General features: G+C 40.6%; 1 protein-coding gene across 7 annotated transcripts in view; it reads right to left on the reverse strand.

Moving 5' to 3' along the window:
* Positions 1-601: 601 nt before the first annotated feature.
* PHACTR1 (phosphatase and actin regulator 1) overlaps positions 602-27,105 on the reverse strand; it is a 320,720-nt gene continuing 294,216 nt past the window's right edge. For 5 of the 7 annotated variants that reach the window (XM_060774826.2, XM_060774825.2, XM_060774828.2 and 2 more), the window contains 4 exons: positions 25,811-25,872; positions 15,802-15,942; positions 10,454-10,530; positions 603-6,735 (listed from right to left, as the gene is read on the reverse strand). In XM_060774826.2, coding sequence (XP_060630809.2) covers positions 6,720-6,735; positions 10,454-10,530; positions 15,802-15,942; positions 25,811-25,872 — 296 coding nt within the window. In that variant the 3' untranslated portion in view covers positions 603-6,719. Of the gene's footprint in view, positions 6,736-10,453; positions 10,531-15,801; positions 15,943-25,810; positions 25,873-27,105 lie in introns of all 7 variants that reach the window. The other 2 variants (XM_060774824.2, XM_060774827.2) reach the window with 1 other exon arrangement.

Consider the following 27,105-nt stretch of genomic DNA (forward strand, 5'->3'; position numbering starts at 1 on the left):
GGGGTTGGACTAGATGGCCCTTGGGGGTCTCTTCCAGCTCTAGGATAGCAGTAAAGTGGTAATGTTTATATTTTAATTGTTTTTAATCTTGCTTACATTTTTAACTGAACGTTTATTTACTGTTGAATTGTTTTAAGGAATTGAATTATTGCCTCTGTTGTAAGCTGCCGTGAGTCCCCTTTGGGGTCGAGAAAGGCAGGATATAAATATAGTACATAAATAAATAAATAGGATTCTAGGATGCTATATGAGGAGTAGGCAATATGGGGTCTAATGGATATACCTTTTCTCTCCTCTCCACCATCTCATCCTGACGAAGTCTAACCATTTTGGGATCCAAATGTTTCCCGTCTTTCCTTCACTTTCTGCCTCCGAAAGAAAAGAGGAAGAGGAGGAAAGGGCAGGGAGGGGACATGGGGGGAGACCCACTTCCTCCTGGCCTGCCCACCCTGCTTTGGCCCACCATGCGGCCCCCCAAGTTCAAAAGTTTGCCCATGCCTGCTATAAATTCTTACAATAAACAGTTTTTTTTTACTCTAAGTGAAATTCTTCTCCTCTTTACTGCAAAGGCACAACTGATGAAAGAAACAAGACCAGGACATTTCTTTTCTTTTAAAATTCTTTTTTTAAGAAACTGCATACATCCGAGACAATTTAAATACCATGCAGTTTCAATATGTACAAAACCTTAGGATGTAGAGATTTCAGTTGTAGTGTTTCCTCTAGGTATTTACATTTTCTTTTTGTATTCCATACAGCCATAATCTGTTAAATTACAATACTGGAAGATCACAGGCTTGACTGTCACCACATTCACTCCTATACAAAGACAAAACTATGTACATACACTTGACTTGAAAAGTTAACTGGAAAATGCACTGGTTCCAAGAAAGCTGAAATGCACAAGCAAGTAACCCTTGTCTCCTTTCTTTGCCTTTGCGTTCGCACAACAACAAAATTAAGCTGGATAAATGAGTGGGATGTGGAAATAATTTGCAACCGTGTTCGCCATTTCCTACTATAACATCTGTGCCCTTTGTAAGCACGGCCCTTTTACAAATATTGTGTGGGGAATGTTTCATTCAAAAAATAAAGGAAGCAGGGGTGTGTGCAATCACTTTCATCTGTATGTAAATAACAATAATTGCGAACAACAGAAGGGTATTTCAGATAAATGCAAAAGTTCACTGCGAGTGCCAGAAACAAGAGGCTTTCTTTGTCAAAGAAATGAAAGGCCTCCTACGCAAATCCTGTTGAATGGGACCAAAGCACCTGGAAAACAGTACTTTTGCCCAGATTTTAGTGGGGGGAAGATTTGCATTCAGAATTTAAAGAGTTTTTGGCCATCTGAGAATTATGTAGGAGGAACAACATGGTATTTAGCTGACTGCTTGTGCTCCAGAAAGAACACACCATATGCAAGCCTGAGAAGTAAGCCAATTTTGATATAGAAGCATCTGGAAATACCATCATTTTACATCGGAAAGGACGCATAATTCCATTCATTTCTTCCTTCTTTGCAGAACAGGTGCAGCAGTACTTTGATTATGACATAAACATAGATCATTCAGAACGTATTTGTGCATACACAAGCTATTTGGGATCCGACTGTGCCAAAAAGCAGGAAATCCTGTGCTCCTGTTATACAAGGCCATGCATCCCACTTTATGTTGACACGGAAGCTGGTTCAAAATGGCAAACTAGACCCATAGATCTATTTCCAAATGTGCCAATGGATACAATGAAAATATATTCTAGCTATCCACCTCTAACCCAGGGTAGTGGTATCTTGATGTAGAGCAAAAATGGACACATTCAACAATTATCATGAGTTTCAGATATGCATGTGGATATCTCTGGATTGAATACCATATCTTGAAATGATTTTTTAAAGTTGTGTCATGAAAATGCTCTCAATAGCATAGACCCCTAGACTCAAAATGAAGAATGCAGAGTTGATCTAAAATGTTAACTAGCAGCTTATGCAAAAATTAATCTGTGCTGAAATACAGAGGGGATAAACCTCTATTTCCTTGAGCCAAATTACGTCACTGCCCCAATTACAGCAGAATAGCTGGCATACTTCCTAAACATTCCTTCCTATAAAATAATCTTTCATGATAATTCATGGAGTTTCACTATAATTGATGGAGCTGTTGCTTGTATGCATTAACAACAAATACATTTAAGAGCCAGTAAACATAACTTTATAAACTTTTAAAATATGAGTTTATGTTTTACTATATCATTCCAGACAAAGTTTTACTGGCATAGTCTGTAGCTTTTAATTTTTGTTTTAATTGGAAGACACAAATTCATCATGTCAATACTTTGGAGCTACGTTTAACAACAGACTCATAAAAATGCCTGGGTTATGACTCTGGCATGCTACTCCATAAATATTGCCAAATGGAAGATATTGTAAAATAGTACTACATAAAAGCTGTTGAGATGAGAAGTCCTTTCCCATTGGATAATTCTGAGCTGATTGCGGTTTTCTTTAGGCATCAGTAAGAGAGACCTACAAGTTACACTCAAACATTAGCTGGCATCCTGTTCAGCTGTTACAATATTGTAAAACGGACTTAAAGTAAAGGTAAAGGTTTTCCCCTGACATTAAGTTTAATTATGTCTGACTGGGTGGTGGTGCTCATCTCCATTTCTAAGCCAAAGAGCTGGCATTGTCCATAGATACCGCCAAAATCATGTGGCCGGCATGATTGCATGGAGTGCTGTTACCTTCTCGTTGGAGCGGTACTTATTGATCTACTCACATTTGCATGTTTTCGAACTGCTAGGCTGGCAGAAGCTGGGGCTAACACTGGGAGCTCACTCAACTCTCTGGATTCGAACCTGTGACCTTTCAATCAACAAGTTCAGCAGCTCAGCGGTTTAACCTACTCTGCCACCAGGGGCTCCATAATAAGTAAAATGGACTTATAATGTCGTAACTGATGACACTTGATAGTGTCCCAACCGAAGTGTTTCTGAAGTGCTGGAGATCAGAGTGCTGGGAAATTATGTCCAAATGCTCTCATGGCTGTGGGATGCATTGGTGTCAGAACCCCAAGAGATTTTCAAGACAAGATTCAGTAGAAGGCATGTAGCCACAATGTTGTGGTTACGCTCTGTCTCTCACTCTGATTTTCCAAGCCAACTTTAAAATCCAGCCAGCCACGCTGAGGGACAAATTCTGCAGTGTTGGTGAGGAGGATATTCAAGGATGACAAGTGCACTCCTTCCTACCAATGATCCATAGTGCAGGAAATAGAAGAAGGGACCATTGTAGGGTCTTGTCCCAACTGCGCAGTACATCAAGACTTGCTGGAAGTAAAGGGCTGGATACATCATCCTTCAGCACGTTGTTCAGTGCCACAAAATTCCACCCTTTTGTGCAGTTGGCTGGATTTCAAGGTGGGTTTCAGGGGCATTTACAATCACAGCAATGGCACCATTCATAGTAAATGTGCTAAGAAGGTGACAGCTGTCATTTTTGGTGTACTGATCTCCATCACCTCAGAAATGCTTTGCCAGGGTGCAAAGGTAGTTTGGGAGCAGGTATCACTAGTCATAACCATGATGATAGAGTTCTGCAATTATGATCTCAGTACAAGATGTTGGCCATCATCTTCAGGGTGTAGGAGAAACATGGTTAAAAGCCGGGAAATCTGAACAAATGTGGTTACTCTAAGACTCACATTCTTGGATTCTGAAATAGTGAAGGTCCCTGTTTTCCGGTTCAGTATCTGTAAGTGCCCACAATGGTCAGAGAGGTCATCCTCTTGATCAGATCACAGAAAAGCCCCTTTGCAATAACCAATATCCCTCTAGCAATGCTGGTTGAGGGAATTCTATGGCCAAAACCTACTCAGTGCCTGCAGTACATAACATCCCACTGGCCCACTTAGGTGAATAGCCAACCAGGGGTTTTGTAGCTCAAGTAGTCACAATATGATACAGTTTGCCTTTCTTTGAATGCAACTCTATGTTGAGATTTTTCATGTGGCGAGGAAAATGTAGGTTGCCAGCTATTCTGCTGTAAAAGAAAAGCAGTGCTTTGCTGAACAATTTTTCCAAAGCAAATCAGCACTCATTATCACTACTGTGGGTTGGATCCAGATTGAAGTCAAATTACATGTTCTGTTGAATACATAGATCTTAATACTACTAGTTAGTTCAAAGTGGAGTAGAAACTCTCAATCAAATCTTGAATGGCATCAAGACATATGCTAATCCCATTCATTTTATAGGTCTACTCTACTTCAAACAATACAATTCAACCATAGTGTGCACTATAGGCCTTATTTTCCTTAGTCTAGAGCAGGGCTTCTTAAACTTTTCCACTCATGATCTCTTTCAATCTGAGAAACTTTTATGTGACCCCAAGTATATTGGTATATAAAACAGGTATAAAAATAAAACATTTACTAATGAAAAATTGGCATTTGCAAGGCTTTCTTTTTATAATTTTTTGTTTTATAAAGTACAGCTGAAGCATCTTCTGCAGGGTCCACTATAAACACTGCATAACAGATTCATGCAAATGTCTAAAACAGCTATTAGGTGATGTTCAGAAACCTTTTGCTGTTGCCAATTTTTTAGGACCCCAATATTGAGGTAAGAGAACTGTATTTGGGATCAATACTCACAGTTTAAGAAGCCCTTTGTTGCCTCAATCAGAATTGACTCAGTATATGCATGTAGGGGAAAGACAACAAGCTGTTATCACTGGTGGGTTCCCCCCTCCCCGCTAAAATTCCCTTTTCCCACTTTTATATTTAAAAAAGCAGGTGGGGAAGATTTAAATCTTCATTTGCATGCACTGAGTCCAATCTAGAACGGGGCTGCGTACACTTACTACAGAGCAAGAAGCAGACTCAAACCTGCATATTGAATGTGTTTCATCTATTGGCCTGAATCCTATTAGTAATGTCTGCTAGAGCACACCTATACAAATGAGTAGAATTTACATACGCATTGGCACATTGTTCAACAATAGATTCAATGGGTCTCCTATAGCTGGGCTGACAAATAGGATTCAGACTAATGACCCTGCATCATCCTGAAGATCACAATGCATTAAATTGGGGAAAACAATCAAATCAGGAATGTTTTATTTAAGAATGGTTGTAATTTAAGTATGACTCATTTTGGACCAAGTATTATTAAGCTTCTATCAGTATTGGAGAAGACACAACCTTGAGTTATGATCATCATAACAACTTAGGACAGTAGTTCTCAACCTGTGGGCCACCAGGTATTTTGGCCTACAACTCCCAGAAATCCTGGCCAGTTTACCAGCTGTTAGAATTTCTGGGAGTTGAAGACCAAAATATCTGGGGACCTACAGGTTGAGAACCACTGACTTAGGATTATGTAGATAAGGGCTTAGTTGCTGAGAGAGGATGAGGTTTGTGGCCATGAGGCATACTCAGATATGCTTCATATGACCGATGCTGGTGGGATTAGTCAAAGTGCTTTGAAGGATTGGATCCATAATGCTTTCTAATGTGCTAGGATCAGTTAGTTAAGAGGGGAATCAGTATCTTGGGGGAAGGGAGGGGGGAACAAATAAACTGAAAGACAATCCCATCTCTAGTTTTTTACCAAGTGCTTTGGTTATCAGCATTATGCTGAACCACTCATAAAAGCATATTTTGTTATTTACAACAGGTAGTGTTCTACTTAACAGAAGTCCCTGCTTTTTCTTTTAAAAAAAAGGATCATGCATACAAAGTAAAATTTGACCCTACCATTATCTTGACCTTATGTCTCTGCCTTGAACCTTCCTGCAACTTCCTCCAGCCTAATGATTTCCAGCTGTGTTGGACTACAACTCCAGAGTTGGCTAGTGTTTTATGAGAGTTGTAGTCCAGCGCTGCTGGAGGAACTTGGAGGAGGCTTGGGAACATCCACAGAAGGTTGGTGTGCCATATCTGTAGAGCTGCCACGCCACACAGAGAAAAATGACAGCTTCAACCCAAACCAAGTAAAAGGCAGCCCATCCTGTTCTCATGGCAAAGGTAAAGGGTTACGAAGAATCCCTGTAGCTGGAGTATTTTCAAAAATTGCTTTCTGCAGCGAAGGAGTCCACTGAGTGAGATGGATGATGAAGAATCCTCCTTGGGTTTTCCTCACAAAACCAAAAGTTGACAGCGAGCCAAAGATCCTCCAGGGATGATTCTTGAAAATTGTCAAAGGCAGGTAGATTCCTCAGAGTGGCTCTCTGTACCCGTTCTCATCTTTCTAAGGTGCTCTCAGACAGAAAGAAGTGCTCGGTAGAAATACTGTCCCAGAAGAATGACAGGCCTTGTTTGAGCTTTTATCTAATGTGTTTATGCCCAAGATGACACCAAGGGCTTCAGCGTTCTTTGGAGTCCGGTGGAAAAAATGCCTGGAGTGAGTTAGCAGGTCAATGAAGAAAAGACGGCATGAATGAATGGCAGGTCTTGGGTGCATATGAAGGAATCCACACAGCACTGTTTTAAATATAAGTGCCATCTTTTGGCATGATTCTTGCCTTGGGTGGTTTGAGTTGCTGAATGTTGTGCCAACAGGTTTTATGGCATAGTTCTACCCGGTAGAGGAAAACCTTGTTTTAAACTTTATTTTAAAAAGGCAGTTCAGGAGATTTACATTGTACACAATGGAGAGATGAGCAGTACCAGCACTTGCGGTTCTTTTCAGTTACGTCTTGAAGATGGTGGAACACTCAGTTTTTATGGTCTATGAAACCTAAAATGAAAAGAGGTGAACATTGGGAGGATACTGTTAATATCAACACAAATATACTTTTAACACAGAGAAACAGATTTTGGTAGTGCAGTTAGTTTTCAGCAATGTTTAGTGCATGACTTGTGATAGATTTGTTGGGTCCAGGTCAGGACAGTTGAAATACAGTGTTTCCTCACTTATCACGGGTGTTACGTTCCAGGACCACTTGCAAAAAGTCAAAATACGTGAAGTAGGAACGCTATATAGGTATATTGCGTTCTGAGGGTGAGGCAGAAGTGAGGAGAGATTTAAAAGCACCACATTTTTTTTTTGCTAGCTATCTCTGCTTTGCTTTGCAATCTCTCTTGACTGGCTGCCTCTCTCCAGAGGGGGAGAGTGAAACCCACTTCCACACTCCATCGTTGGCAGGAGGTGGGATTAGAATGCCACTCTGGGCAATGGCAACCATTCATAAACTGGGAGGCAAAAACCCATAAAACAGCGAGTCTGCAAAAAGCAAACCACGAAGTAGCGAGGGAGCACTGCACTCAAAATCAGAATGAGGCCAACAAAGTTTGAATCTACACTGAGGGCAGTTTTACCCTGTTATTGCCACACAAACTTGCTTTAATCCAAACTGAAATCGGTTTGGAAAGCCATATGGAACCTCCATCTTATAGGCACATTGGTACAAGGGAATGTTTTGTGTATGCCTATGTTCAATGTATCAGCTTATGTCTGCAACTGCTGCTGAGATTTTGTTGATTCCTGCCATGCATTCACATATTTACATAATCATATAGCATTTCTATTTTCCTGTTGTTCTGAATTTTTTTTTTTGTGTCAGGAGCAACTTGAGAAACTGCAAAGATATTAAAAATTATGCAGGAGAAGAAAGGTCATGTGACCACAGAGTCACATCTTACAAAAAATATATATAGCCCTGAAACTCTAACATAATTATCTTTCTTCTCTTGTATGATTTCTTACACCTTGCCTGATGAAGAGACCGGTGAAACTTTGATAACTTGCATTATTTATTTTATGCTTTGGAGCTGCTTTGTGGATTTTGTTACATTATGGAAGATAGATAGAGATAGAGAGAGAGAGAGAAAGAGAAAGAGAAAGATCTGGGAAAGATCTGGGAATCGTTTCCCATTAAGCAGGATGGGAAAGAGAGAGGGTAACCACTAAACTCTGTTCTTGGGGTGGCGATATATAATCTAAAGTCATTGCAACCATCTTTGATGACCTCAATGCAAATAATGACCAATTATCAGAAAACCAGATGAAGATAAATCTACTGTGTGCTTTTATGAGCTACACTGCACAAGGTCAGCAAAACTTTATTCTCCAATCACATCTTCTTTGACACAAGATTTGTTTCACTCTCACAAGAACTAATTTATCTGCCAGGCAAGAAAAGCAATGATTCAGAGATTATGCTGGAGAAAATGCATTACTCATAAGAGATCATTACCTTCCTAATGATTTTATGATGAGTACTTACTGAGAGTTTGCTTAAAAGGATGACTGTCTCCCAAGTACATTCTGTGTCTTTTTTGTAGCAATAAAGAGACCATTAGAATGGTTGATAAAGAAGCTGCCTGGTCGATGAGCTTCATTTACGCTTCACTTCCATATGAATTTGAAACATGAACATACTGGAAGCTAGTGGTCGAAGGTTCCCATAGAACAGTGGTTCTCAACCTGTGTGTCCCCAGATGTTTTGGCCTACAACTCCAGAAATCCCAGCCGGTTTACTAGCTGTTAGGATTTCTGGGAGTTGAAGGCCAAAACATCTGGGGATCCACAGGTTGAGAACCACTGTTATAGAACAACCCAAAACTTTACATATGCATTACATGTGTGTAGGCCATCTATGTGTTGAGGCAGGAATGGTTCTGGAGAGCTCTATTCAGCTCATATAATGAGCTGCATTTGCTAGAACTTGGCAAAGTTAGTTTACATGGATCAGAACTCCCAGAATTCCCAGTAAGCATAGCTAATGGCCATAACTGATTGAGGAGTTCTGAGAACAGAAGTAAAATTTTACAAGCTTTAGTGTATAAATATGACAATAAGCTTGCATACTTGAATTATTCAACCCCATCCTCTTGCGTGGAGATAGGTATACAAAGGTGCTTTCTATATAAAATGTGCTCCATAGCCTCTTGGTCCCTGGATGTTCAGCTTTAATGACACAAACCACTAATTGGAATAGAGACTATTTTTTTTTAATGATCAGGGTTGCATATGGTGAAGCTGGGAGATGCTCCCAGATGGTGAAGCTGGGAGACGCCTGCTCGGACCCCTGGCCTTTGACCTGTGGGGTCCCGCAAGGCTCTATCTTGTCTCCCATGCTCTTCAACATCTACATGAAACCGCTGGGAGAGGTCATCCGGAGTTTTGGAGTTGGGTGCCATCTTTATGCGGATGACGCGCAACTCTACTACTCCTTTCCACCTAATTCCAAGGAGGCTCCTCGAGTGCTGGACGAGTGCCTGGCCGCTGTGTCGATCTGGATGAGGAAGAACAAGCTGAAGATCAATCCCGACAAGACAGAGGTCCTCCTGGTCGATCGTAAACCGGATCGGGGTATAGGGTGGCAACCTGTGTTGGACGGGGTTACACTCCCCCTGAAGCCACAGGTCCGCAGTTTGGGTGTCCTCTTGGATTCTTCGCTTACACTTGAGGCTCAGGTGTCGGCGGTATCCGGGAGGGCCTTTGCACAACTGAGACTTGTGCGCCAGCTGCGACCGTACCTCGTGAAGGCGGATCTGGCCGGGGTGGTCCACGCCTTGGTCACCTCTAGAATGGATTACTGCAATGCGCTCTACGTGGGGCTGCCCTTGAAGACGGCTCGGAAACTACAATTGGTCCAGCGGGCAGCAGCCAGGATGCTAACTGGAGCTCATTATCAAGAGAGGTCAACCCTCTTGTTCAAGGAGCTCCACTGGCTGCCATTTATTTTCCGAGCCCAATTCAAGGTGCAGGTGCTCACCTACAAAGCCCTGAACGGTTTGGGACCACCCTACCTGCGTGACCGCATCTCCATCTACGAACCCACACGCTCGCTCCGGTCATCTGGGGAGGCCCTGCTCGTGATCCCACCGACGTCGCAAGCGCGCTTGGTGGGGACGCGGGACAGGGCCTTCTCTGTGGCGGCCCCCCGACTTTGGAATGCCCTTCCAAAAGAGCTTCGTCAGGCCCCTACTCTAGCGGTTTTCAGAAGGAACCTAAAAACTTGGCTATTCCGATGTGCCTTCGCAGATTAGGAATCCCCATCCCAAGTCCCAGATGCACTTTAGCACAACTAATGTTGCTGCACACCGCACTTAATCCTACGTTCCTCCTGCCATCTCAGCACTTTTAACTCTGTACCCCATTGCGCTGGCCGAACCAGTTTTAATAGTGTCTTGATGTATTGTTCATTGTGGTTATTTTGCTTAATTGTTTTGATTTGCTTGCTTATTGTTGTGTTATGTTTTCTATTGTATTGTGTTTTGAGGCTTCGGCCCGTGTAAGCCGCATCGAGTCCTTCGGGAGATGCTAGCGGGGTACAAATAAAGTTAATAATAATAATAATAATATAATCCCAAGTATAGCAGACCCATTAACTCAACAATTGGTTCAATGGGTCCACTTTAGTTGGGATGAAGGACTGGATTTAGGCTCATGATGGAACACAGCATTAATCATAAGTGTTCTTTTTTTTGTTAAAAAAGTTTTGTCTCACCTTGTTAAATGCCTGCTTAATTCATGAACTTCCATTTCAGTGCTTTTAAATTCGTTGAGCTCTTTGCGTATGGCGGCCTGCAAATGGCAAAAAAAACAAGCATGCTTTAGGCATCTGTGAAGAACTGTAATGGCAGTCACTTTCCAAATTGTCAACAGAAAGACCCTAATGATGCCTGCAGCGAGAAAGTGGAAATGATCAGCAACTCATGCAAAATAACAATGCCTTCCAGAAAGAGCTTAGAAATGTTACATTTTTGGACTGCAACTCCAAGAGGCAGGTCAGATGTGGGGAACAGTAGCCTAAATTAGTAATGTTTCCAAGATCTCCTTCTAGATTAGTAGTTTTCCAGAGAACAACACAACACACCTTCTGAAATATATCCATAGTTTGGTCAAGTTTGTTAAATTTATCATGCACCCAAAACCTTTACATCAGGGATAAGCATGGATGGCAGGTAGTAGGACAATTTTTGCTAACCAGTATGGGATACACTGCCACCATTTTCATGTTTTTGTCATTTCCAGACAATTTCCAAGATGATTCCTTGGCCTTTAGGGATGGCTTCCTGTTCCCAAACAGCATTTGAACTCAAAACACTGCCCCCACAGTAATTTTCCACCACAAAATTACATTTTGCAACCAAAATTTAAAATTTGAACATAGAGGTGTAGGGAGTCCAAGGATTACATGAGAGATTCCCCCATCTCTCAAAAAACCCAGACAGTCTGTGAGCTGCACAAATTTGACGAGCTCAGACTTGCCAGGGACATTAAAAACAATAAAAAGGGCTTCTATTCTTATGTCAGTAGAAAAAGGAAAAACAAGGAGGCGATAGGACCTCTTCGAGGAGAAGATGGGGCAATGCTGACAGGGGATAGGGAAAAGGCAGAACTACTTAATGCCTTCTTTGCCTCGGTCTTCTCACAAAAAGAGAGTCTTCAACCTCAGCAAGATGGAGTGGATGGGGGATTGGAGGACATCCAACCCCAAATTGGGAAAGAAGTCGTCCAGGAATACCTGGCCGCTCTTAATGAGTTCAAGTCCCCAGGGCCAGATCAACTACACCCCAGAGTATTGAAGGAACTAGCGGAAGTCATTTCGGAACCATTGGCAACCATCTTTGAGAGTTCTTGGAGAACGGGAGAAGTTCCAGCAGATTGGAGGAGGGCCAATGTGGTCCCAATCTTCAAGAAGGGAAAAAAGGACGACCCAAACAACTACCGTCCAGTCAGCCTCACGTCGATACCGGGCAAGATTCTGGAAAAGATTGTTAAGGAAGCGGTCTGCAAACACTTAGAAACAAATGCAGTCATCGCTAATAGTCAACATGGATTTATCAAAAACAAGTCATGCCAGACTAATCTGATCTCTTTCTTCGATAGAGCTACAAGCTGGGTAGATGCGGGGAATGCCGTGGATGTAGCGTACCTGGATTTCAGTAAGGCCTTCGACAAGGTCCCCCATGACCTTCTGGCAAGGAAACTAGTCCAATGTGGGCTAGGCAAAACTACGGTGAGGTGGATCTGTAATTGGTTAAGTGGACGAACACAGAGAGTGCTCACTAATGCTTCCTCTTCATCTTGGAAAGAAATGACAAGTGGAGTGCCGCAGGGTTCCGTCCTGGGCCCGGTCCTGTTCAACATCTTTATTAATGACTTAGATGAAGGACTAGAAGGCATGATCATCAAGTTTGCAGACGACACCAAATTGGGAGGGATAGCCAATACTCCAGAGGACAGGAGCAGAATTCAAAACGATCTTGACAGATTAGAGAGATGGGCCAAAACTAACAAAATGAAGTTCAACAGTGACAAATGCAAGATACTCCACTTTGGCAGAAAAAATGAAATGCAAAGATACAGAATGGGTGACACCTGGCTTGAGAGCAGTACGTGTGAAAAAGATCTTGGAGTCCTCGTGGACAACAAGTTAAACATGAGCCAACAATGTGATGTGGCGGCAAAAAAAGCCAATGGGATTTTGGCCTGCATTAATAGGAGCATAGGGTCTAGATCTAGGGAAGTCATGCTACCCCTCTATTCTGCTTTGGTTAGACCACATCTGGAATATTGTGTCCAATTCTGGGCACCACAATTCAAGAGAGATATTGACAAGCTGGAATGTGTCCAGAGGAGGGCGACTAAAATGATCAAGGGTCTGGAGAACAAGCCCTATGAGGAGCGGCTTAGGGAACTGGGCATGTTTAGCCTGAAGAAGAGAAGGCTGAGAGGAGATATGATAGCCATGTATAAATATGTGAGAGGAAGCCACAGGGAGGAGGGAGCAAGCTTGTTTTCTGCTTCCTTGGAGACTAGGACGCGGAACAATGGCTTCAAACTACAAGAGAGGAGATTCCATCTGAACATGAGGAAGAACTTCCTGACTGTGAGAGCCGTTCAGCAGTGGAACTCTCTGCCCCGGAGTGTGGTGGAGGCTCCTTCTTTGGAAGCTTTTAAGCAGAGGCTGGATGGCCATTTGTCAGGGGTGATTTGAATGCAATATTCCTGCTTCTTGGCAGGGGGTTGGACTGGATGGCCCATGAGGTCTCTTCCAACTCTTTGATTCTATGATTCTATGATTCTATATGTTTCAGCTAATGCTATTTTGTGCCTTCAAGTAATTCAAGTAATTTGAGGTGTACAGTAATCCTAAGGTGGATTTTTCTTGATGATATTTACTCAGAATAGTTTTTCCACTGCCTCTCTCTGAGAGTGAGTGAGTGAGAGCGAGCAACTTGGCCAAGATCATCCAGTGGGTTGCCATGGCTGAGCAGGGCTTTGAACTCTGGTCTCTACAACTACGATTGGAATCTATATGTGTATAAGAAGGAGCAAATCCCACAAATCAATAGTTCTCCAAGTATGCAAATCTAGGGACCTTATCACATTGGGATATGCTCTGTTTTTATCAGTATTCATCTAGTATATTTTTAAAGGACTGGATGCATACTGACCCCATCACACGAGATTCTTACGTTTTGAGAATACTGTGCTTTGACGCATCACAGTACTGGCTCCTCCCAATCTGTCCAAATGCCTCCCTATATCACTTTTTATTTTCTAATATTGTGCAGAGAGCTAACCTAACCTAGAAGTCTTGAACTACTGTCCTAGTGAAATTTTAACTGGCGGAATGCATATTGATTTTATGATCACATGTAAAAACAGTGTCTCAGAACCGTATTAAATTTAAAAACCATGATTAGAATCTCATGTGCAATTGTTCTGTTTCTGCAATGTTTTGCAGATGGATTGTAACGGATTATTGACAGAATGGGAAAAACATAATGTGATAGAACCCATCTGGAATCGTGTTCAAAGAGTCTCAGAAACTGAGTATATGCCAATGGGATACGGTTGTTGTATGCCTCTCTTTGCATTAAATGGGGAAAATATACTTTAAAACATTGGTTCCCAATCTGTGGTCCGTGGACAAGCAGTGGTCCGCAAGAACTAAAATATGGTCCATGGCCTTACCGTTACTACACAATTGCAATGCCCCATGGATCATGCCCCTTACCCTGTGGCTATGTGCCCATGGAGTGGAGGCCAGAGAAATAATAATAATACCCTGCCTCCCTCTCTCCAAGGGGGTTCGGGGTGGCTAACATGGGGCCAAGCCCAAATAATCATAATAAATCAAAATAAAATACATACAAGACTCATGACAACATCAAATAAAAATGCTTATACAATAACCTAATAAAACAATAAGATAGTAATGTTAACATAATAAAACAGAGTATTAAAAAAGTACAAGAATTTAGACAAGGGCGAGCTAGGTCAAATTTAAAAACCTGTGGGTGAGGCAGATAAATAAAGTGCTGTATTTAGAGACTCGGGTGGGATAAATAATGAGGCTGTTCTCAACTGAGGGATGAGATAAAGTGCATCAGAAAGCTGTTAGGCACAGTTTCTTGGGTCTCGAGCTCCGCTTTTTGTATTTTTTTCGACCTCTGCCCCCTCCCCTCCCTTTCTTTTCTTTTTACATGAGTGTTAACACAATCCACGGAAAATAACAGCCCAACCAAAAAAATTTTTTTGTGTGTCTTCATTTTTAGGCCTGTTCCTGGGGTTATTTGGTGGGCTGATTCAGAAAATTGCACTGGATAGACTATATCACTTCTAGATTATTAAACACGGTTTTTTGTGGGCGAGCAGATTACGACTACTGGATGGCAAATGTTCTGTATCAGAAACTAAAGCTGATGTGGTTTATCCAATGCAGTTTTCTGAATAACCAAACCCAATCTAAAGTTGACCAAAACCAGATTCGCAACCCTTTTGGTACTAATGTTGGAGAGTGGTCCCTGGTCAAAAAAGGTTGGAAACCACTGCTTTAAAAAGTTGTTTGCAATAAGCTATGTGGCCATGAAAATGGTAGCCTTGTAGCCGTCATATTTATTGGGGGCACAAGTTTCATCTTATTTGGCAAGCAAATGACAAATACCAAGTGAAATTAAATGGCTCCTTTTGGGAACACTGTCAGCTTGACTTTTTTCCAAGACATGATAAAAGATGTTCACAAATAGGAGCAGGCACATCACTAACTGCAAAATGGGGCAAGGAAAGTGAACCAACCGGAACAGTGCACACAACCTCTTCTGGTAGCAAACAAACACTGAATGATTTGTCACATCCCGTCATGACATTATCTCCTGTGCTGCTTATTTTAGTCTGATAAGCTTGAGAAACAAGGGCAAGTCAAAGGAGAGGTCTACTAAATCATGCATAGTGTGGAGGAATTTTATATCCAATTTCTTTTCTCCTCCTTTCATCAGACTGGAACTTGGAGTCAAGTAATGAAGCTGAATGAAGATTTAGGATACATAAAAAATAAGTGCTTCTTCACACAGCATGTATAAGTTGATCTCATGTATAAGTTGAGGGCTGGTTAAGGGAGAGCCAAATTATGGATTTTGATATGACCAGTGAATACATCAAGGGTCATTCCACAGAGAAGGGAAAAGCACGAATGCCACCTCAGAGGACCAGCCACTCCTGATTGCTGCTATTTCCTTGCCCTACTCAAAGAAGGGAATGGTTCTTTTTAAAATCAAAGTTAGGGTACAATAGAGTGGCAAAAGGGGAGATCTTAGTGGTGAGAACCTGAAACTCGCTCTGAACTCTCAATACTCCTTTGAGAAGAAGTGCCAACGAGTTGCTCCCATCATTTCCCTTGCAAGCACTCCTGTCCAGGAATCTCAACAGTTAGGGCAGGTACAGATATTTCTCCTTCACAGAAAATACCCACAAAGAAATATAACAATTTACACACAGAGTTTGCCCTATTTTAGAGCAGTGTTCAACCTGAGGACCACTTCCCTCTAAGCTCCTCCTCCTTACTTTGTCAGCAGCTGTGAGCCGTGTCCATGGTTTATCGGCCCGCCTGTCATAGTCCTGAGCATCTGCCACTTCCACGTAATCGCTAAAGCGGATGAGAATTTTCCTCTCACGCAACTCTTCCACCGTAGGCCTTTGACTTAACTGTAGGAACAAAGAGGAAAAGTTACCCCAAAATGTCAAATTTCCATGTTCCATGATAGAACCAATTAGGAAATGTTGGAAAGAGTAACCTTCTACAAGCCTCCTATACTAGTTATTAGTCATGTATATAATTCAGATTGCTTACTATATTGTATATGTGTGAATTGGTATATAGCTTCTTTAACTCTATGTTGTTTGAGGTTGTGGGAGGGACTGCAGACCATGTGATCAGATCTGGGATTATTCAGACTGAGACCCAATTTTAGTGTTCAGTCAGTATTGTATTGTATTGTATTGTTAGTGTTTGTTATGCATTAGACATAAGACAGAAATGCCTTAGATAACTTACTGTTCAAACTTTCAACTAATAAGGAATGTACTTGTATGCTGAATACATGACGTTTGTTAGTAAACCAACTACGTTCCTTTTAACAAAGTCTACTTCTCTTGTCTCTTGAGAGCATGATTTAAAACAAAATCCATTTCATGGGACAGTAGATGTTTTTTGGGAAACTGAAGATCTGCTATATATTTTGTGCATTGGCATAATCTTTGTTCCTAACCATTCAAAGAGATAACCATTAACCAGGTATATCAATCTAACAACTGAGAAACCTAAATAGCCTTGCAAGAATACTAGTGGATGTTTACCACTAAAGAGAATATTCACTCAAATGAGTTTTTAGCTCTTCTCAGGAAGATCATACATTACAAAAAGGTTATGATTTTCCAAATGGGTTGAATGCCAATTAATTTCCAAAAGGTCAAACTTCTAAATGGGTTTCGATATAGTGGTTTTCCAAAAGTTTATGATTTCAAAGGTCATCCCTTTCCCAAAAGAAAATGACATTTAAAACCCAGGAACAAAAATAATGTTACATAGAGTAATGTGCAAACATGGCTATAACCACCTATCAGACAGATGCTGCATTCCTTAGATTACTCTGAATTACTTGTTAAATGTAATTCAACATTTATTTACATCTCATTTTTGACCTGTGGGCTATTCACACAATAATTGTGCTATGATTCCCCTATAACTGTCATAACAATATCCTAAGAATCCTTGGATTTGCAGTTTGATGCAAAGAAGAGCCAGTGTAGTGTGTATGAACACTTTACCATGACTCTGGAGATCAGTGTTTGAATCCCTTTTCAGTCATAGAAACTCATTTGTGACTTTAGGCAACTCGAAGGAAGGAAAGACAAACCCTCTCTGAACATTTTTTTCCAAAAAACATTCCAATAAATCTTTCCAAGAAACCTTAGGGTCACCATAAGTCAAGAATGACTTGAAGGCATACAACAGCAACAAACTGCAAATCCAAGGATTCCGTAGAGGGCTGCCATTGCAGTGAAAGTGGACTATAGAGCTATAATTGTATGTGTGAAAGGGCCCTGAACTGGGAAAGAAACCTTATGTATGATAATCTACATATGAGTTGGACTGAGATACAGTGGACCAATTGAAGTGGCTTGTGGGTGGTCATGTGAGCTCCCACAACACTGATTTTGAGTACCCCTCTCTGGATCAGCACCAGTGCAATGTGGTGCTATGTAAATGGGCCCTGAGCCAAGCTATGGAAAATCTTGAATTATGTCAATGTCTTCATTATCACATTATACTTCACATTGTTCTTAGTAAATACAGCTTAAGTCTTCTTAACTTCTCCATTTTGTTTTTCCAGTCCAATTTGAATGCTCATTTACTCAGAATTTCCATCCAAGGTGAAAGAAAAGCTCAAGTGTCTAAACCCTTAATATGATGTTATATTTTATCAGATTATTCAGACACGCTGTCAGTGACCTAGTGACCAGAGAGCACTTGTCATGGAATCATTTTTGTTGTTCTAAAATAATTCCTTCTAAAGCAATGTTGTCAAAAAAGTGGGTCAACTATATTGAGAAAAGCTCATACCAAGGCTGATACAATATGACTGAAGCTCATGTATATCACAATTGACTATATACATTTGCCAAAGAATATAATATAACTGCAGTGGATTTTTTTTCTTTTGAATGCACACAAACATTTAATAATGTCAGCAAAATTACAAATGTTCATTCAACAGTAGTATCCTGATGAGATTGATCAAGAAACATGTATGTCAGTTTATATTATATGATTCACTGCAAGTTGAGTGGCAGATAAAGGCTAACTTTTGCTCTATTTCTCAGAGGCTGCTCTTGATAGAATTCAAAAAGGGGATGCTGTGACATTGGATTTGGGTCCCATGTCCCCATTGATCTTTGCCCTTTCCCCCATATCAGTTAGGATCAGCTTGTAAGTAACCAAGTATGGCAACTGAGTACAAGAATTGCCAAATATGAAATTTGCAATGAGTGAAAATGTGAAATGGTGCAATGATAACAGGAACGGCTTTAGATTTGGATATTAGATTTTGTGATTTTAATAATTTTAATGTTGAATTGTTTTAGTGATTATTTTTAATGCAGATGTATATATTTATTTGTTGAATATGTATTGTATTGTAAGCTATCAAATTGTGCCTTTATGTGTGCTGCTCTGAGTCCCCTTCGAGGTGAGATGGACAAGATATAAATATGGCAATAAATAAATACAACTACTTTAAAAACATTTCAAGAAACTGTGAAGGCAATCAAATAAACATTCAAAAATTTGTAGAATTTATATATAAATAAAATATTTATAAATATATATTTATATAAATATAAGCATTTATATAAAATACAGATTGTTTATTCTTTATCCAAAATGCTTGGGATCAGAAATGTTTTGGATTTTGGAAAATATGCACATAATTAAATAACTTGTAGATGGGACCCAAATCTCAACACAACATTCATTTATGTTTGGACCACAATTTCCTGGCCAATGATCATTCTATCATACAGTACAACCCCCATATCCACAGGGGATATGTTATAAGACTTTGCGAGGATACAAGGAACTGTAAAGCGAAGCCTATTGAAGTGAACTACTTCTGGCCCAGGCATACCAGTTGCACTAAAGGGCTATGGCCCCATCTATAGTGCCATATAATCCAGTTTGAACAGTGTTATAATTGTCAATGCAGACTCCAAGAATGTAAACTGAACCACACTGAACTGAATTATAGGAGTCTACATTGCCATATAGCCACGTTCAATGCAGTTAATCTGCATTCTGAAACTGGATTAGATGGCAATGTAGATGGGACCATAGCAATACTCTTTGTGCCTCATCCTGTGGATTACTCCAGCAGAGTTCTGGAGGTTGTAGTTTAGTGAGGCCCAGGACCTCTCTGCCTGAGAAGTTTAAAGGTCCCTTTATTAGTTCTGATAGTGCTACATTCTCCTCCTGAGAGTATAAACATTGTGTAATGTGTACAATTATGTAATTTACCAACAGGATGCCAGCCATGTATACTTATTCCAACCTGAATGTTCCTTATTCTCGATATTCATTTATTATCACCACCTCAAAGCTTGTTTCTTCCTGAGTTGAAATCTTTGCCAGTATCTTTTCTTGTTTCACATTGATTCCCCATCCAGTCTGCAGATGTTTCTTTCCTTCTACCCATTTGGGAACTGGAGGTGAGAGCCTATTTAAAGTTTTGCATGGGAATGAGGTGTGTTTGCTGCTTGGGAATGTGTTTTTGTATGGAACAGGCCCTATGGTTTGCAGAATTAGAAAGTTTTGCATGGAAATGGAGTTGTAGTTTGCAGCCTTAGAAGGTTGCAGTACTGTACTGCTCCATGCAGTGCAGTACTGCAACCTTCTAACTCCGAAAACTGCAGTTCCAGTTCTATGCAGTACAGTACTGGTATTCTGGTACTGAAGATATAGGGTTGTGGCTCTGAGCCTGCTCAGCATATCTTTTCATCTCAATAGAGAAATCACATTCTGTAGCTGCTTATTATAGGAAATGCAGTCAAATAAGAATTCATTATTTCTACTGAGGTTTGAATATGACTGTTGCTCTTCTGTTAGGAAATGCACAGAAAGATATTATGGAATTGTGCACAAACTAGAAAACCACAGTGTTTCTCCTACTGATGTGCTCTTATCCGTTTCTCCCTCTATGCCAGTGGTTCTCAACCTGTGGGTCCCCAGATGTTTTGGCCTTCAATTCACAGAAAACCTAACATCTGGTAAGATGACTGGGATTTCTGGGAATTATAGGCTAAAACATCTGGGGACCCACAGGTTGAGAACCACTGCTCTATGCAGTGGTTCCCAATCTTTGGCCCTTTAGATTTTTTGGACTTGAACTCCCAGAAATCCCAGTCATCTTACCAGCTGTTGGGAATTGTGGGAGCTGAAGTCTAAAACACCTTGAGGACCAAAGCTTGGTAATCACTTGTCTACACAGGCCGTGATATTGCTCTGGTTAAAGCTCCAGAGCAATATCACGGCTTTGGCACAGCATGGACATCAGGACCAATTCAGACCAGATCACTGTCCATACAGGCTGCTGCCACCACACATTTTCCCCTGTGTTCATCAGTGCAGGGGCCAGGGGATGGAGTAGGTCTGTGTTGCTGTCACTGCTACTGCCAAATGGCCACAGAGGCCTGTGAGAACTCCTGGCTATTGTAGGTGTCCTGTGCCATCAGCAAGGTGCCCTGCAGAATGGGAAATCTATGACTATCTGGCAGTAGCAAATGTGGTGGTCCTGTGGGGCTGATGTAGTCTTGGCACAGCTGGACTGTCTGCAGGTTGAGAACAGGGTGTTTTACTGCCTTCGGGATCCCTGGATTAAATGGCCAGTGTAGATGAAACTTAAGTTTGCCCCAGCAAAATTTCACTGGTTCTTAAGTTTTGTACCTCTACTAAAATGGTTCCCAACCTTTGATTCTCCAGGTGTTTTGGACTTAAACTCTTACAATTCCTAACAGCTGGTGAACTGGCTGAGATTTCTTGGAGTTGAAGTTCAAAACACTTGGAGGAACAAAGGTTGGGAACCACTGCTCTATTCAAAGACTATGTTTGTTTATATGGTGGTGGAAGAAACTAACAATCTCTGCAGTGGTGTAACTGTGCACATACAGATTTGCCCTATGCTTTGGCCTTATCAATGTACTATAGTGATCCACTTTATGCTCTGCAGACTTCACTGAATAACGAAGAATACATTTTGTCTTTGCCGCTGCCACCATAATACCTCAATGTAATTATCATTTTATGTGTAAATCTAAACTATAAACAACAAATTCCCTAAAGCCTTACATTAAATATCAAAGATGGAACAAAATAGAATTCAAAGATAAATTTTCTCCTCCACCCTTTGCATTGTTAACAGGACTCCCTCTACATCCATATTCTAAATAAAGGATGAAGTATCCGTGTTATCACTAAGTTCAAAGCTTTTTACTGTTTGTCAGAGATTTCGGGATACTATTTAAATGTAGAATGCCTTTCAGAAACATTATGTTCTATTTATATTTTTTGTGACAAGTGATCAAAGTAGAAATGCTTGTAGTTGTATACAGACTTAGAAAGCAGTGATATAAAAGAAACCACTTTTCACTGTTGCCAGTAAATTCTTTGTTTCATAGAATGAAACAGAAGCGATACTCTGATATAGAATAGCCAGGAATGCTGAACAACGTTGGATTCTTCAGAGCTGTGATTGCATGAAGGGTATACTGTATGTCCTATTTATAAAGCAGAATGAGCTGGTGGTGATTCTTCCTTGGACCAAGTGTCCCAGGATCTCCATCATACATATAAAAAGCCCCAAAAGATTAAAGCAATGAAGTCACTAGAAGACTACAAAAGAATGGACCAGAATAGATCCATTGAATCAGTTGTTGTTTTGTGAGTCTATAGAGGCAAATCCAACTGAGATAACAACTCTACTCTAGTTGAACTAACTAGAAAATTCAACTACCAGAAATTCTAACAGTTGGTAAACTTGGGATTTCTGGGAGTTGTAAGCCGAAACACCTGGGGACCCAAAGGTTGAGAGTCACTGATTTAGGGAGACAAGATTGGGTTTCTATCCAGTGCTGTGTTGCTCTTGTTAGCCTGGTTGCCTTGCTTTCATCAACAGAGGAAAACGCTTAAATCTGAGTTCTTTTGATACCTATAGTGGGGATCCTCTTTCAGTCTCAGTCCTAAATTCAATCTCAGAGAAGTTCTTGAGGGCCCTATTCTAGTGTGGGGTGAGGCAGAAGGGTGCCATTACAAATATTAGTATATTTTAAGTACAGAGTCTTGCTGTCACTAACCAAGTCTTAGGAGAAACATTTTAATCTTCTAGAATGTGCAAAAAAACAAAAAACAAACAAAACAAACCGAAAACAAACCCAAAACAAAACAAAACAAAAAAGTTAGAAAACCACAAAAGTTTAGGAAAATGGATATGTGGCCATCTGGGAAAATCCAGATTCACACAAAGAGACTGAGGCTGCCCACTCTAACTTTCAAATGTCTTGGTTTGGCACAGAGAACTCTAATCTACTCTTGGGCTACAGAATGAGAAAAAATAAGTGAGAAAATAGAAGCATTTTCCACATTAAAATGAACTCGACAGCCCTCATTTTTTAATACTAACAAAGGTGTATGAAAAGTGTTCATATGTACTGAAACTATTTTTCAATTTTGTTTCTGCCCAGTAAGGTTGTCAACATGCTGCATAATTTGAAACAATCAATTTGTGCTTTTATTGTAGGAAGCCCTGTGCTGAATATGGGCCTAGTGTTCTGCATCAAGGACATTTCCAGTGAAATGAGTGGACTTGTCTTGCTGGTCATATAAAATAACTTTCACTTGGTGACTCTACCCACATATCAGTTCCCTAGAGCACTTTGCTTGGGACTACAAGCTCCAAGTAGAGGAAACCCATTGAAACAATTGCTGAATGGTAAACATGTAATGTGAACCCCACTAGTTGGAACAACAGATAGGATTCAATTTTATGTGAAAAGCAAGGATGGCCACGCTTTATATGCCCTTGTCACTGCCTGGGTTAAAAAAGAGAGCTGTCCCTTTAAATTTTTGGTACCCACTTGATCTATAAACCAATATTTCACAAATCTCCATCTTTTCATGCTTCAAAGCACCAGTAATATGATGCAATCTTGTGAGGGTTGTGAACACAAAAAAATGTATTTTTACGAACAGTTTGTGGAAAGAATGAGGAGTGGTTTTATTTGCTGAGAAATGCCTGACTTTACAAGGATATCATCAAAGGTGCAAATGTGTCCCAACTGCATTATCACTTTTTGCTCTGCTGCATCAGCACACTCTTTTATTGCAGGAGTTAAGAGTCCAGATGCACAGAGTCGTAACACACGGCACAATCACTGTTCGCCTATTTGGAAAAAGAAATGATGGAAGGGGTCTAAGCCATGGGTCTGTCTAAAAAAGAGGGTTAGGAACAATTAAGTGATCTAGTCCTCTGTGGTCCCTTCCACTCAGCTGAATAAAATCCCACAATATCTGCTTTGAACTGGAATATACAGCAGCGTGGATTCAGACAACCCAGTTCAAAGCAGATACTGTGGGATTTTCTGCTTTGATATTCTGGGTTATATGACTATGTGGAAGGGCCCTCTGTTTTCTTTCTTTACAATAAGAAATTAAATTATCAATATAAAAGCTGTTCCTATTTTCTTATTTATTTTTTAATTCTCTAGTTTAAAAGTGGAGAAAGTTCAGCTCACATATGGGCTCACTGCCATTTTTGAAGCCAACCCTTACATTATTTTTTAATTCTGGATGATTTCCAGGACACAAATTTCCCAAAGTAGGACAAATTGCCCTCAAGTAAGGCAAAGGTTTGCTTCCAATGTACTCCAGACTACCCAAAACCAAAGGAGAACCCCCCTCCCCCCCAATCATCCAAAATAGAAAACAGTGTCATAATTTATTTTATGGAAAGGGCTCCCTCTCAGCATTTACAACTAGGTTATTAATGTTGCCTATTTGCAGATGGGGGATCATACATTACTTTCATTATCCATTATTATTGGAACTCCTTGAAATATGAAGACTTACAAGTTCCTTAGAAATGTTATCCCACAGTTAAGTGTACCTTACTCCCAAGTAAGTCTGCATGGGATAAATTGCTGACAGCCTTTGTTATCCCTGGAAGGGCTCAACAACAATAGTTGCCTTACTATTTCTTGGTGCTTGATCATTTAGTCTTATTGCTAATGCTAGAGGAGGTTCAACAACATGGGCGTCTTTGTGGTTCGTTTTGCCAGATCATTTTTATGGAGGAGGGTCAACTCCCAGTTTCAAGTTCCCAGCAAAGTATGCAAATGCCCATATAAATTTTTAATTTATTCAACATGCAAATTATCTGAAGCTTTTCAAAAGACTGAGCATCCCTGAATGTGCATTGAACTGAATGAATGGCTGGCTGAAGAAGATGCAGCAAGGAGTAAGGTATGTTGGTCCATTTGGAGATGTAGGAATGTTTAGTTTGCCTAACAGCATTCCTATGAACTGCTAATCCAGTATGTTACCTAATCAAGCATGAAAAAGGCTGCCCAGAATTGTTAGACACATTTATTTTTACAAATTCCTTGCTTTCTCCCTACGGCTGAGTTCTGACCTTTATAATTGAAAACTCTTCTTCATTAAATGTTAACATCTGAGATTATTCTGGATCTGCTGGCCTACTAATACTGAATAACCACTGAGACCAACATTATCATGAGAAGAGGATTAATGTCTCATTCTGGCCCACTGGAATAAAACATTAAAAAAAGAATAAAGCAGAAGAATCCGGAATATCTAATTGAGGAACAGTTTCTCCTTGCTCTTGCTATCTGACTGGAAACATGACATTAAAGCAAAAGAATTATTAAATATGCTGTGTAAAAAAAATTACCTTCAGTCTATGTGTTTAAAATGTATATGAAACATAAATGAAAGTAGTGTTGGGTCCCACCATTGAGATATCTCATTATGTAAGTAGATACAAATGCAGATATTCCAAAATCAAAATAAATAAAAACAAATACCAAAATCCCATGCATTTCAGGTAAGAGATGCTCAACTTGTATCAAAACATATCACTTCTGGCCATTTCTGTGCATGAATCTATAAAACAAGAGTTGGGAATATCGCAAGTTTGAGACCCACCCTATTTTACCAGCCAAGCAAAGTAATATATTAGAAAATGCCATGTGTTTGACATGTTCGTACCCCACTTCTGCAGTTCCATGTAGTTCACTGAGTTCCTGATAGGCTGTTTTCATACACCCAAGCCTACTCTATATGCATTTTTGGGTCACCGCCTTCAGCATATGAAAGAGGTAGGTAAAGGTTTTCCCCTGACATTAAGTCCAGTCGTATCCAACTCTGGGGTGTGGTGCTCATTTCAATTTCTTAGCCGAAGAGCCGGCGTTGTCTGTAGACACCTCCAAGGTCATGTGGCCGGAATGACTGCATGGAGTGCAGGTAACGGCACTCCATGCAGTCATTCCGGCCACATGACCTTGGAGGTGTCTACAGACAACGCCGGCTCTTCGGCTAAGAAATTGAAATGAGCACCACACCCCAGAGTTGGACACCTATTGGTACCTATTGATCTACTCACATTTGCATGTTTTCGAACTGCTAGGTTGGCAGAAGCCGAGGCTGACAGCGGAAGTTCACACTGCTCCCTGGATTTGAACCTGCGACCTTTCAGTCAACAAGCTCAGCAGCTCAGCGGTTTAACCCACTGCGCCACCAGGGGCTCCTAATGAAAGAGGTACTAAAGGAAAATGTTTCAAAAAATCCTCCTAAGGAACCAAGTGTAATTTTGTTTTTTGTTTTAAATAAAAAAAATCTGCTCTGCAAAAAAGGAAACAAAACAAGTCAGGGATGAAAACAGCAAGGATTTAGAGCCAAGCAAGAGCCTGAAGGTGTTTCCCTCAAGAAGAGATAGCAACCACTTCTCACCTTGCGTGTTAATCTTCTCTTTATTTCCCGTTTTTCTTCCTGCTCCTCTTGCTCATTCCGGGCTAGAAAAGAGTGACAGAATTCTTGATTGTTTGGACATATAGAATACACATCTCTCAGCAAGTGTTTGAATTTGGGCTTCTTGAAAGCCTTAGCCTTCCCTCTGGGGATCCCCGAGAATGGTGAAGGCTTGTTACCTCTTTGCCAACACATTTGTGTGTGTGCACACCTTACAAAATGTCCAAATCCTTTTTGCTTTGGCAAAGTGTCAGCATGAATTTGATCATGTAACATGACTCAGTTTACACCAGCAATTAGGCAAGGAGCCAGAGCTTTTTCAGCCATTACCACAATGCTTCAGGGTCTATCAGCTTCAGGGAAGGGAAGGACTGATACCATCACTAGCCTCAACTGAGAAAATATCATCTAGGCAGGCAGCTCCGGTTCAGCCTGGTACAAAATTCTACTTTTATGGAACAGTTTCTGTATGGCTCCTGGAGACACTTTATCCAGAACATTTTCTGTACCTATAGACCACTCATGTATACTGAATACATTAAAGGTAAAGGTTTACCCTTGACATTAAGTCTAGTCATGTTTGACTCTGGGGTGTGCTGCTCATCTCCATTGCTAAGCCAAAGAGTCGGCGTTATCCATAGATGCCTCCTAAGTCGTATGGATGGCATGATTGCATGGAGCGCCGTTACCTTCCCACCAAAGTGGTATCTATTGATCTACTCACATTTGCATGTTTTTGAACTGCTAGGTTGGCAGAAGCTGGGGCTAACAATGGGAGCTCACCCTGTCCTGTGGATTTGAACCACTGACCTTCTGGTCAGCAAGTTCTGCAGCTTAGCGGTTTAATCAGCTGCACCACCACGGCCCCTTTATACATTTATACTGAATACATTCGATTCCATTAAATGTATTTGATCTCAGGAAATGTAGCTTTCTATAATATGATTCTCAATTCATATCATCTATAGCAGGATTTCTTAAACTTTTCCACTTGGGAACGCTTTGTCCCAAGAAATATTTACATGATAATGGGTATATAGGTATAGAAAACAGGTATGAAAATCAAACGTTTACTGATAACAAATCAGTTTTTGCAGCTCTTGCTAAACAGGGTGATTTTCCTTTCTATGAAGTACAGCTGGAGCAGAGTTCACTGTAAACGCTGCACAGCAGATACATGTAAAGGTCTAGAACAGCCACTAGTTGATGTTCAGAAAACTTTTACTCTTGCCAGAGGCTGGAAGGCCTTCTGTCGGGGGTGCTTTGAACGTGATTTT

Source organism: Anolis sagrei, chromosome 4 (assembly GCF_037176765.1).
Source record: "Anolis sagrei isolate rAnoSag1 chromosome 4, rAnoSag1.mat, whole genome shotgun sequence".
Taxonomy (NCBI): Eukaryota; Metazoa; Chordata; class Lepidosauria; order Squamata; family Dactyloidae; genus Anolis; species Anolis sagrei.